Source organism: Apaloderma vittatum, unplaced genomic scaffold (assembly GCF_000703405.1).
Source record: "Apaloderma vittatum isolate BGI_N311 unplaced genomic scaffold, ASM70340v1 scaffold41576, whole genome shotgun sequence".
Classification (NCBI taxonomy): Eukaryota; Metazoa; Chordata; class Aves; order Trogoniformes; family Trogonidae; genus Apaloderma; species Apaloderma vittatum.
Genome location: NW_009723029.1, coordinates 21794 through 33566, shown reverse-complemented (window position 1 = coordinate 33566; position 11773 = coordinate 21794). Strand labels below are relative to the sequence as shown.

General features: G+C 45.4%; 2 protein-coding genes across 2 annotated transcripts in view; both read left to right on the top strand.

Annotated features, from left to right (window-relative positions):
• The first annotated feature begins 517 nt into the window (after positions 1–517).
• On the top strand, positions 518–8340 carry LOC104275883 (uncharacterized protein C21orf58-like). The gene is made up of 8 exons (XM_009871961.1): positions 518–577; positions 1996–2053; positions 2758–2825; positions 3495–3638; positions 4087–4201; positions 5557–5696; positions 7355–7527; positions 8259–8340. Exons 1-8 carry the CDS (start codon positions 518–520, stop codon positions 8338–8340), a joined length of 840 nt encoding a protein of 279 aa, XP_009870263.1.
• A 3188-nt stretch (positions 8341–11528) lies between these two features.
• The window catches only part of KMO (kynurenine 3-monooxygenase (kynurenine 3-hydroxylase)), a 9576-nt gene continuing 9331 nt past the window's right edge, over positions 11529–11773 (top strand). Inside the window, exon 1 of the mRNA XM_009871960.1 lies at positions 11529–11582. Coding sequence (XP_009870262.1) covers positions 11529–11582 — 54 coding nt within the window. The remainder of the gene's footprint in view (positions 11583–11773) is intronic.

Sequence of the window (11773 nt, the reverse complement as noted above, 5' to 3'; positions counted from 1 at the left end):
TTCCTTGTCCAGTAGTCTGCTATTTATTTGCTTTATGAAAGATGCATAAGCTTCCACACCTGGAGATTAAATTGTTTGTATTGAGGATTGACACTACAAACTTAGCAACCAAGTTACAGGCACAAGGCTCTGAGCTACTTAGAAAATACTGGCAACAGAGGGCTAGGCTTAGCGACTCTGCAAGGGCAAGGCTAGCAACCATTAACAGCAGACAAATGTTCACCCTGAGTTACCCTTCTGTGACCATTGCAACCTGCAGCACGAAAACACATTGAGAGAAATGGCAGAAAAAGCTGTGTCTCTGACATTATGGTGAACATCTCTACCAGTTTTTTACCTGGGAGTGAAACTGAAGCCTCTGTCTTCCCCCCCTCAGCTGCTCACAATCTTGTTGGGTACTTTTTAATGGATTCTGTGAAGATCCTGGAGGGGGAAAAATGACAACTGAAAATCTGTCTGCCTTTGCTTAGCTTTTGATTCTGTTTTTGCCTGCCTACTCTCCCAGGAAACTACTACAATGACAGATCCTTCAGTAGTGGATCGCCTGACAGAGCTGAAACTCAAACTCCTAGAAAAGGTAAAGGAATAACTCTTCAGTGGTCACCTTTGCTCTGCTTTCTGCTCTTGCATGTTTAAGCATTAACATTGTATTTTAAATAATTATATTTCTACTGATACACAAAGAGGAGAGACAAATGTACAGTGGTGCTACAGTCATTTTGAAATAACACTGATCTACACTAAACTAAAAATAGAGTTAAAGTGACTTTGATCTTATAGGAGACATCACCGGTTGGCTTAAAACTAGTTTGAGTTGCAACAGGCAAATTTTAGGAGAAAATTTTGGGTAAAGAGGACCTCGAATTGCTTTAGGGCAATTTCAGGTCTTTCTTTTGGTCTGCCTTCCCATAAGATATGTCACCTGGTGAAACATGGGCAGACCTTCACTGGAAGTGCTTGAGCTGCCACGCAGATTCCCAGTAGCTCTCTGTTGTGACTCCACACACTAACGCGACCAGGGTTCTCCACTCAGCCCTATTCCTCCACCCTCAGCAAATCTGATGTCCGCTGGTGTGAATCTTCTGCTTCAGTGTCCTCCAGAAGCCACTTAAAGAGTTTTCTAGAAGGAAAAACAATTTGCCTGGAGACGTAAATGCTGAAAATGGCATCTAACCTGTCTCCATGGTGGAGTGTTTTGTCTTAGATGCAGCAGCCATTTGAGGACAAAGCTTTCACCAGTTTGGAGCCATGCACATCCAAGAAAAGAGCCTGTTCATGAGGAAAAGGTCTCTAATTTCTGAGCATCAGAGAGCAGCTGCTCCCTAAGGAGCAAGGAGCTGAGCACAAAAACACAGCCAGCAGGGTATGGGTCTGGCTGGCCAGCCCCAAAGCAGGGCAGAGCCAGAGATGGCAGCCAGGTTCAGCCAAGAGCCCAGATCTACTAGGTGAAGCAGGTCCAAGGCCAACCCAGGAAGTGACTGCAGGTTGGGATCAGGGTTAAAAGTCACAGGTACGGCTGTGGTTGAACTGCAGACCAATTAGTCAACCAGTATAGCTCAGGTAAGAACTGAAGACCTAGGCTGAAATTAAAGGAGCTTCTGGATACAAGTGGCAGATGTGGATGGAAGACCCGGGTGAGGCTGGTCAGTGCCATTTAGGCACCAAATACCCAGACTCTCTGACATCAAGTTCTTCATACGATCCAAGTCTCCACCCTACAAAATAAAAGAGTCTCCTGCTTCCAGGTCTGGGATATCCTAGCCAGTAGGAAACATGGCTGTCCCTTTATCATAACTAGATTTGTACTGACATCTTTCATCTTCTGCGAATACTTCTTCTGTTCCTTACTAGCTGTGATTTAGCTGTTAAGAAGCACTGCTTGTCTTCACTGCTAATTTATTTTCCTCCATCTGAAACCGATGCCTGTAAGATAGGGTTGGAAATTGTTGTGAACTTTGCTGTTTGACTAATAACCAGTTCTTGTTCTGCCAACAGAAACTAGAAAATGAACAGGAGAACCTAGAGAAGATGGAGTCACGTCTCCCAACTGCAAGTAAAAGAGAAGCATTTGTTCTGATTATGAAGAGTGTTTATAATTATTTTATCCATGGATTAAAGACTGCCAGTAGGAGATCAGTATATTTCTAGGTTGTACTGTGGGCTCATATTCATTGAGCTGATGCACAAATAGTTGGAAGCTTCCAGTGCTGTGTCCAAAAATTAAAAATCCCTTTAACAATTTACAGTTTCAAAATATGAAGTGATGCTTTTCAGAAGAGATGTCAGTCATGCCTCCAAAATATCTGGAAATTTTCTTCCTTGTTTTCATTTCAAACAAGTTCAAAATCAGCTGTATGTGTGAAGAATTGAAAAGGAAGCTAGAAAGGAAAAGTTTGCATTCAAAACAGAGTTTGTTTTCCTACGTCACAACAAAACATTTTTGCTCTTTGCACAATCATCCTCTGCATATATGGAGTCTGTCTAGAAAATTCCAGGCTCAAATTATTTTCCAAGGCAGAAGGTTAAAGGGAGGCTTTAGAGAACATTGCCTTTGTAGAGCTGCTGAACAGTGGTGTATTCATGTGGCCTAAGTCTTATATGTTTCTGGATTTGACAAGAAAAGTAGCCTAACACCTTTTGTGGAAGAAGTCAAGCTATCTTATAACACATTTTCCAGAATTAATTTCATAGTGTACATGCTATAATAGCTCTGTCTTTGTGATCCTTTGAGAAGATAATGGACTTTTCCTTCTTCAGGGAACAGACACGAGGATATGCTCCAAAGTGCCCTAAGGCGAAGGAAAAACCTCCTGCGGGAGCTTAGGGTAAGAGCCCTCTCTGTGGACAGAAAGGGCCAGGTCCACTACTGATGCGGATTCAGTTTTTCCCTGTCCTTAAGTTCTTCTGCAGGGCAGTAGTCAGGCCTCTGCTGGTACACCTCACAGTGTCTGGACCAGCTAATCTGTGAGAGGCGTCTTCCTTCACTGCACATAAAGAGGCTTGCACCCACTTCAGTCAGCTGGTGGATTGATTCTGTTTTTCCTTAAGTCCTGCAATGTAAGCTCTCTGGGGTAACGTCAAAATGCAATGAAGAGATTTTTAATGCTGTCAAAATAGGGACAATAATAATTATTACTTATTCCTAGTTTATGGAGAGTACCAACCACTAATGAAACATTTTCTCAGACTTTAGGTGGTTTGTTCTTCATTTTTTTTATATTCCTTTTGCTTGTACTGAAAATTGTATGGCTTTAAGATATATAGGAAGAAAAATCTTTCTTTATACTTGTGCAGGCACTGGTTAAGTGCTTCCCTTGATGCAGCAGTCACTTGTGCTCTGTCATGCTGAATGTTTCTGCAGCAGTATTTTGGTGAGCGAGGCTGTGCTCTGCTGTGGGCTCCCAGGGACTAATCCCATTTAGTCCAGACAGCGTAACAATACTGTCTGCCTTTCTCTGACCAGGTTTGCTTTGAGAAGAAATTTGATTTTGCAGGAGCAGCACCTTCTGGAAGAGCTTTCACAGCCCCCTGCACCAGCTGGAGGACACTGTCATAACCACAGAGCTGCCCCCCTCCAGGTCTACCAGATGCCTTTTCCAGCTCCCCAGGTGGAGCCACCAAGGATTATCCAGCAGACAGTAAGGATCCTCTCTCCTAGGAAATACCACTGTTGCCCTGCCAGTCTGAGACACAGGTGGAAGAACTTCAGAGCTGTATGGAAACACTTATCCCACCAAAAGGGAAGATACACCTCTTAACGCTGTAGGAGACCCTTGCTGCCATAGGCAAATTCTAAGGGAAATCATCTTACAAGTAAGGCACAGAATTAACAGTATGTATGGTTTACTACAGGAATGAAGTAGCAAGAGGAGCAGGAGGACTGCCCATGTTCTGGGCTGGCCATTCAGCCATTTTCCAACCCACATCGCTGCTCATGCAGCCCACAGCCTCAACAGGATCTCACGGCAGACAATGCCCAAAGCCTTTCTGAAGTCCAGGCAGATGATACGCACTGCTCTGTCCTCCTGAAGGTGAGGGAGCTGGCCAAACCCAAGCCCGACTTCTCTGTTTTCCTTTCTTTCTCAGATGCCGCCTCAGCCTGCCACCATCATCCAGCAGTTACCTCAGCCACATTCCCTGATCATGCAGATCCCCTCTGCCCAGCCTTTTACAACTCCCCACTCTGGAAGCATTAAAGAAGGTAACGTACCATCCAGCTGGCAACCAGCTCCCATCACCAGGCTCAGAGAGGGGCAGGCGAGGTGCCATGGCGGGTGGAAGAGGGCGTGGGACGGTGTTGAAGCTAGTTAGTGATGTGCTGTTTCATGACTAGGCTACTGCTGGAACTGTGGGAATAGCGTGCCAATAAATGGACTAGATACCATTTCTGAGAGGCTTTCAGACAAAATCTTATGGCTAAAACTAAAGAAGGAGGGACTACAGACTCAGCAAAGCCAGTTTAAGCTGCCAGGGGAAAGCAAATCAGCTCAGCGCAAGACACTGAGTAATATTAATGAGGCCAAACCAATGCACAGAGATGAAAACTAATAAACAAATGTATAAAATCTGTTTTTATGCTTTTGTCCTTCTTAACCTGCTGTTCAATCTCCTCAGAACGTTACAGGCTCCTATTATGCCCCAGGTTTAGAAACAAGATGGAACAGTTGAAAGTGCTGTTCCAAATATAGTGCAACGCCAATAAAAAGAGCTTGTTCCTAAACATAGGTGGGTGCTACTGTGGAATAATACATGAACAAAAAGCTGGGATGACTTCCCTGGCTCAACCTTCAGCCGAAAGTTTCTTTATCCCACAGAGAAATCCTCAGATATGAAACTGCATTTTTTTTCTCAGCTTTTTCTTCATCTAAGTGTCTGTATTTTTGAATCAGAGTTTATTTTCATTTAAAAAAATAGTCCCAGTTCATGCATTACATGTAAATTATTTCTGGTGTGACTAGTCAAAAAAAAAAAGAAAAAAGAGAAGTGCCTTGATTTTTTTTTTCCCCCCTCTCTCCCTTATTCCTGCTCCCCTCAATAAATTAGTTCCATCACACAGGTCCTTTGTGATTAGGACCAAGAGCTTATGGTAAGTAGATTCGATACACATGCAGTAGACTCTCAAGGTGGCACTGCAATATCACATAAAGTTGAGGCAACCTCTCGCATGGAAAGCAACGGTCTTGAGCTGAAGCAGTGGAAAGCACTGTAGGGAGACCGTCCATGCTGGAGTAAGCGAGAGAGCTCTGGAGCTTAGCCCTTCTCCAGCCTGCAGCAGAAGAGCCAGGGGTGTGGGCTCACAGGGAAACTAACAAACAGAGGATACTCAACAGCAGCTTTCTTGTCGGAGGGAGGAGAAACAGGAAAACTAGTGTGTACAGTTTTATTAATTGACACTAATCTTGCACTGCCTGAGCAAATAATATTCTCACACGCCTCTTTTTCTTGGTTGCGGTGACCAGTCTCTGTGCTGGAGGGTACTTCTTACTGAGATGCCTCTGCAGTTTGTCAGTTGTTCGTGAAGTTCTTACTTTCTTCCTTGGCATGACCTCTCCCCAGATATGGTAGAGATGATGCTGATGCAGAACGCTCAGATGCACCAGATCATCATGCAGAACATGATACTGAAGGCTCTGCCACCGATGGCGTTCACACAACCTGCTGGAGCCAGCTCTCCCCTGTCGCAGCACGCACAGCAGGTAAAGGCGCGGGAGTCTGAAGGCATCCATGCTCACCTGAGGCAATGGTTGATCTCCTGGGGAGGGTGCAGGGCCAGTACAAAACATGCAGAAAATCTAGGCTATTTAACAGCCGTGCACATCTTCAAACCCACCACACCATGAGACTGTTACTGAGCAGAGCACAGACTGCCTCTGCTCACGATGGACATGATGACAGGACCAGACAGGAGAATGCCTCTTCCACAAGCGCAGATTGAATTCGGTCCAGCTCTGAAAATTATCTGGCCTGAGTAGTGGAACCACTAACAAACTACGCGTGGAAGACGTATACACTGGGCATCTGCTGCTGCAGCTCCACTCCCTGCAAACAGCAGGACAACTGCTATGTTACAAATCCTGTAACTGGTAAAATTTGATGTGGCAGTTTCAAATGGCCTAGAACTGAAGCACAGATTTTGTCATCATGCTTGAAGCCCCACCACTCTAGTCTCACTTAAAATCAATGGCTACTGAGCTCAGAAAGGACAGATCTTGAAGGTATTTTGGTGTGTATCTATCCCTGTAGGGATTCTTCCAAAAAATGTCCAGTGCCTGATAAGAGGTAGGTAATTTTGAACATATCCTTAGATGCCTAAATCCTAAAATATTTTTAACATGGTGATATAGAATCCTTAAGGGCTTTTGAAAACAATATTTCTAGGCTCTACATTGTAGCATTTATTACCTAAGAAGCAAAGACAGTTGATCTTTGGGGAGGAGGGTATGTCCCAGTGTCACAAAAACTTCTCTGTGCTTCTCCTACCCCTCCATTTTCAGGCTGTGTCTTTCCCCTGTGCTGTAAGAAAGGTTTGTTTTCTTTTTGTCAGACGTTAAAGTTGTCAGGTCCTGAGAAAACAACTCCTACACTTCTACAGTCCTCGCCCAGCTCACTTGCACCTTTCCTACATGCTTTTTGCAAAAGCAACAGGTGGCTTAAAAGCCTCCGAGTCCCAGGTTTAATGGAGGGGTAGGAAATGCAATCCTCCTCCATAGGTCGTCCCATGGCCTGCCAGGACCTGACAGGGTTTTGCACCTGTTGGGACCAAATGACTGCCCTGGACAGAAAGCCTCCAGCAGCAGCTGCTGGCTCTCGTGTTTCAGGGCACTGACATCCCAGGAGGCCACTTCGTCAGCCGTGGTCCCAGGGTGGACTTCCTGTGGAAATGACAGGCAGTTCCCACTTCTTCCTTATGTTAGAGCTGTGCTGAGCATTGCTTTGGACAGAAATCCTTCTCTACTTTCCTTAAACTTTGCAGTTTCTGGTTTTGAATACTCCTTACCCCTTGCTGTGGTGCTGCAAGACCTATCTGCGGCTTTCTGTGGAGAACCTCACTTCTAAGGGAAGATGGCAGAGGAAGAGCATGCTTCCCCTGGGTCCTCACCTTTCTTTCCAGGCCATCCTGTTGCCATGCACTTCCCTGATGTAGACAGGTGGAATAAATTGGGAGGAGGGGGGTCTGAGCACCTCTCATTATCAGAATTAATCAGAAATTTCCAAGTGTTTGCTGGACCTTCTGTGTTGGAACTTTGCAACACCCATCTCCAGACACATGCTGAAGGAGTGGCCAAGTGGAAAACCAGCTCCTCAGCCAGAGGACACAGATTTCACAAATCACCCTTTGTCTCTCTTCAACAAGGACCTGCAGTTTGCTGCTCCCCTGGCTGTGAAAGCGAACAAGCCCAGGCCATCTGCAGTGCACCACCACCACCACTACCCTCCCGCAGGGGTGCTCCCAGTGCCCCAGGGAGGCTTCCCATCCACATCCATGGCACATCACTGGACTGGCCGCACACTCTCTGCCGTGCCTACGTAAGTAAACAGGCAGCTATGATGCAAACTTTTAGCCTTTCTTTCCTGCATAAGTAGGGCAGCAAGGTAGACGACGCAATCCCATGTCTTCATGGTTCTTCACTAAGACCAGTCCTGGATGCTGTCCTTAATGCAGCAATGGGTTGAAGCAGGTTAGGTGATGATCTGATACACTCAATCTTGTAACTTGTGTAATTAACCCTTGTTTACTGTAGAATAAACATGAGGATCAGGCAAGGTCTACGAATGAGCAAGCTGTGTCCCTGGCACAAAAAGCCACTGCCCAGCAATGCTCCATGGCTCTGCTCAGCTATGGCTGTTACCCTGGGGTTTGAGTCCCCCTGTGAACCCAGCAAACACCTGCTAAATAAGGGCTGAGAGTGTTTTACATTCAGGATAAGGTTCCCAGTAGGATTTATAGTCATAGAATGTGTTTGGCTGGAAGAGACCTTTAAAGGTTATCTAGTTCAACCCCCCTGCAGTGACCTGCTGGTAGGGGCATCTATCTGTATGGCCCTCTTTAGCATGGGATTTGAATTCCTGAACAGATTTTTCTACCTAATGAGATCATAATGGATGAACATTCCTTCCATTTTCATTTTTAAATGGGTTTGTAATTTCTACCAATACAAATCTCTCAGCTCTGTCCAGAATCAATGCAACCAGATGTTTGCAGAAATCAACAAAGGAAAGTTTTGTAATGGATTTTAAGCTGTCTTCTTCCTCTTCAGCTACCTTCCACCAGGAGCTGAGATCCAACACATCTACACTGTCCTTTTGCAGCTGCAGTTAGCACGTACTATTGCCTATTAACAAACACAATAAAATCATTTTTCTTGTTGCAGGTGGCCCACATACTGACAGTACACATTCCTCCTACAAGTGGACCATAGCATTGCTGAGTTCAACCTGTATTTGAACAGTTCCTACATTGCCTGTCTGATTGACAGCCTAATGTCTGTGAGACTGCACACTGTTGGTACAAGAAGTGAGCAGGCGAAAAACTTCAGATGTTCAGAAAAAAACATACCATGCACCTGTTATCTACTCACCTACTTCTACTAGTTCAGTTGTTTCCTCATACCTTCCAAGCCCAGACCAACTACAAGCAATGACCACGTTTGTTTGGGGTTTTTTTCTGTCTATTCACAGAATCAAGAAAACTCATCCCAAAGTATCTTGAAGGCCTGGCAGCCCACAGCAGGCCCTGGCCATGAGACAATCTTAATGTCAGTGTTACTTGAGCCCTTACAAATAACTCCCAGCTCCAGGGCTGGGAGTTCCATTTATACGCAAACTGAGGAAATGCCCCTTGCAAAGGCGCCTGCTCCCCTCCTGAGGAGGATGATGCAGACTAACCCTGAATGAAGGCTTAATTGCCAAACCTCATCAGCCTGAAGTGTTCCTCCCTCAGTGTTTTTGGTATTACTCTCACAGATGTGCCTGTCCTATAGTAAGTCCCTGTCTGTGGAACTAAGGATGAGCAGGGACAATCCAAATGCAAGTTACTTGCACAAAAGAGAAAAGTCCTGACATTGGATTTTCCTGAAGACCAACATTCTGCCCTACCTGTGGGAATTGGCTTTACACACTATTTGGATCAATAATTCTCAGGGGAGAAGAACAACAGAAAGAAATCTTCTCCTGCAGTCATTGGATTTGAACACTGAAGTGCAATGGCTACCCCCAGCTTACTGCAGTCCATGTTTTCTGCCCCAGGAGGGCTCTGATTCTCAGTTTCTCCTAAATCTCACATTTACAACGCCACCTAAGTTTTTCTTTTTGAAGAGCTATTAGAGTGTGATTTAAGAAGCCTGGAATTGTGTATATTTGTTTCGTTATATCTCAACCTTTCCTTCATATAATCCAAATTTAGACTTGATTTAAAAAAAGAAATGATAAAACTCCGAGGTGCTTGTTTGGATATTGGCATGCCTTTTTCTTCAACAACATAAACCAAACACTTTTGCCTTCTTTACATTTACTGTTAATTTTCAGAGGGCAGGCTTTAATCCAAGCCCACGCTTTCCTTTTCTTTTTATTTTCATTTAGGACTCATTAGAAAGCTCACTCAGAGTTTCAATCAAGGAATACTTTTTTGTGCTCTCAGCAGCCTATGTTTAATACAGAAAGACAAACTATTAATTAGTAGCACTTTCTTCAATGTCTTCCCACCTTCTCCTCTTTTTTGAATTTAGGACATCAGCTCTGCCTGGTGCAGTTTGTGAGTGAATCTGTTGAAGGTAGCCCAGGGACCTAAATTTTGTTTGAAAGAGTTACCCAGAAGAAAAGATATCGTGCTGGGCATATATAGTCTCTGATAAGCAAAGTTTAGTCTGGTTTGCTGAGAACTATTGTCAGTAGCTAGTAAGATAGGTTTGTCAGCAAAAAGCTGATGGTATCATCTTGGAATAAAAAACTTTCAAACCATGTCCAATTTACTGTGCTTCCCCATCTCTCTGTGCCTCCTGCTTCTAGAGGAGGTACCCAGACTGTGGCTGAGGCTGCTTGTGGTGAAAGTAGACTATGAGACCAGCTTTAGTTACCTGACTCTAAACCATGTTATCCACAGGAATCCATTAATTACTTGGTGTACCTTAAAGTGCTATTAACAACTTGGTAAGCCAGGGTGGTGGAGTAATCTGTAAAGCCTAACATACAAGCATGCAAAGGGTGCCATGAGCAACATTTCCAAATAACAATTATCACTGCTGAAAGCTAAAGGTGTGCTGTTCATGCTCTGAAAACAATTAATGAATAATTTATTTACTATGTAAAACTTACCTTACTCTTTGCCCTCTCTGCTCTGTTCTCTTTGCTCTGCGTGCGTGAGCCAGCGTGGATCAATTCACTGCTGCCTAGATCAGAGGAGAATCCTCGGTGGTAACTTATTTGGATGCAGTGCTGGGGCCCATGGCCACTAACAGCCTTTATCAACTCCAACCAGATCCACCTGGGACCCCTGACCTCCCTAAGGCCAGCAGTTCCATTTAAGCTTGAGCCTGGGGATGTTTGTGGGTCTTATTGACCCTGTCTTGCACCTCCTCTTTTTGTGTGGTACTGCAGGTTGGTACCGTGGTGTGGTATTTGCTCCCCGTGCCCTGGGGAGCAGCTGCCCCTTGCTGGGCCAGGAGCCAGGAGAATGGCCCTGTGCATGTGCAAGGATTTGGTCTTGCTCCTTTGAGACAGATCTGCTGCTTTGGGCTGTGCACTTGCAGATTTAGCAGTAAGCGGTAGCTAGTGTACGTTAATGTACGTGTTTTCCCTGTCTGCTGTTTAATTATTGTGTTTAGGCTGTAATTGGCTCCTCCTTTTTAAAAGCTCACTGCGTGCAGCGTCAGCTTAGCAGAGCACTTCCTCCCAAGGATGGGCATGTGAGATAGTGCACATGGAGATACCTCCTCACAGCCTCATCCAAGCCCTGGAAAACCTGGCGGATGAGGCATGGACCCTTTTCTTGGCATCACACCCCAAAATGCTAGAGCCACACACGGCTTCCTTGGGTAAAAGATGTCCTTGCAGATGGAATGAGGACCCTGAGCAAGCCATAGGTCACATCCCACCCTCAGGAGAGTGCTCTTGAGGGTCCAAGAGTTACTTCACTCATTCTACGTTCCCTCTGCAGTTGCAACTCAGCAAAGCACCAGCAAAAGCCTTGCAGATGCAAGTTCTTCTTCTCTGCGTGCTTTTCATTAGGATGGCCTTGAAGGCTGAAGAATTGCTTTACAATTTTCAAAAGAGGGGTTTTAGTAAGGCCTGGCTGAATAATGCGACATTCACGTATCTTCACCTAAGGCTCCATGTGGCTGGTTAGGCGGCTGGGCTGATTCACTGACAGTATCTGGGCTGGGAGTTAAACTTTAATATGAACCAGGGGAGAAGATCCCAGGCGTGACTCAGCTGCCCACGTCCTTCCTCTTCTCTTCCCCACTGGCAAGGGCAGCGCAGTGGGACAGTGAGCACAGACGCAGCAGGACCTGTGACCAGGGGCTGCCCCAGCGATGGAGCCTCGCGACCCACAGGGAAAAAGAGTCGCTATTGTCGGCGGTGGTCTGGTAGGAAACGCAGTTTAGCTGCCGTGTGATTGCGTTTGCCAGGGAGCTGGGGCTGTAAAAGCATCGCTTGGATGTGAGGTGAATGTTTTGCTTAAAGTCATTCCTCCTTCAGATGACAGCGTCATGGAGGAGTTGGCTGAGTTCCCGCTGCAGGAGGCAGCGAGGTTTGTTTGAGCAGCTAGCGCTTCGTA

Excerpts from the sequence above, each read along its gene's own strand:
- LOC104275883 (XM_009871961.1), top strand. The coding sequence starts at position 518 with ATGACAGATCCTTCAGTAGTGGATCGCCTGACAGAGCTGAAACTCAAA. Across the intron at positions 578-1,995 it reads AACTCAAACTCCTAGAAAAG|AAACTAGAAAATGAACAGGA; the intron begins GTAAAGGAATAA and ends TTCTGCCAACAG. Across the intron at positions 5,697-7,354 it reads TGTCGCAGCACGCACAGCAG|GACCTGCAGTTTGCTGCTCC; the intron begins GTAAAGGCGCGG and ends CTCTTCAACAAG.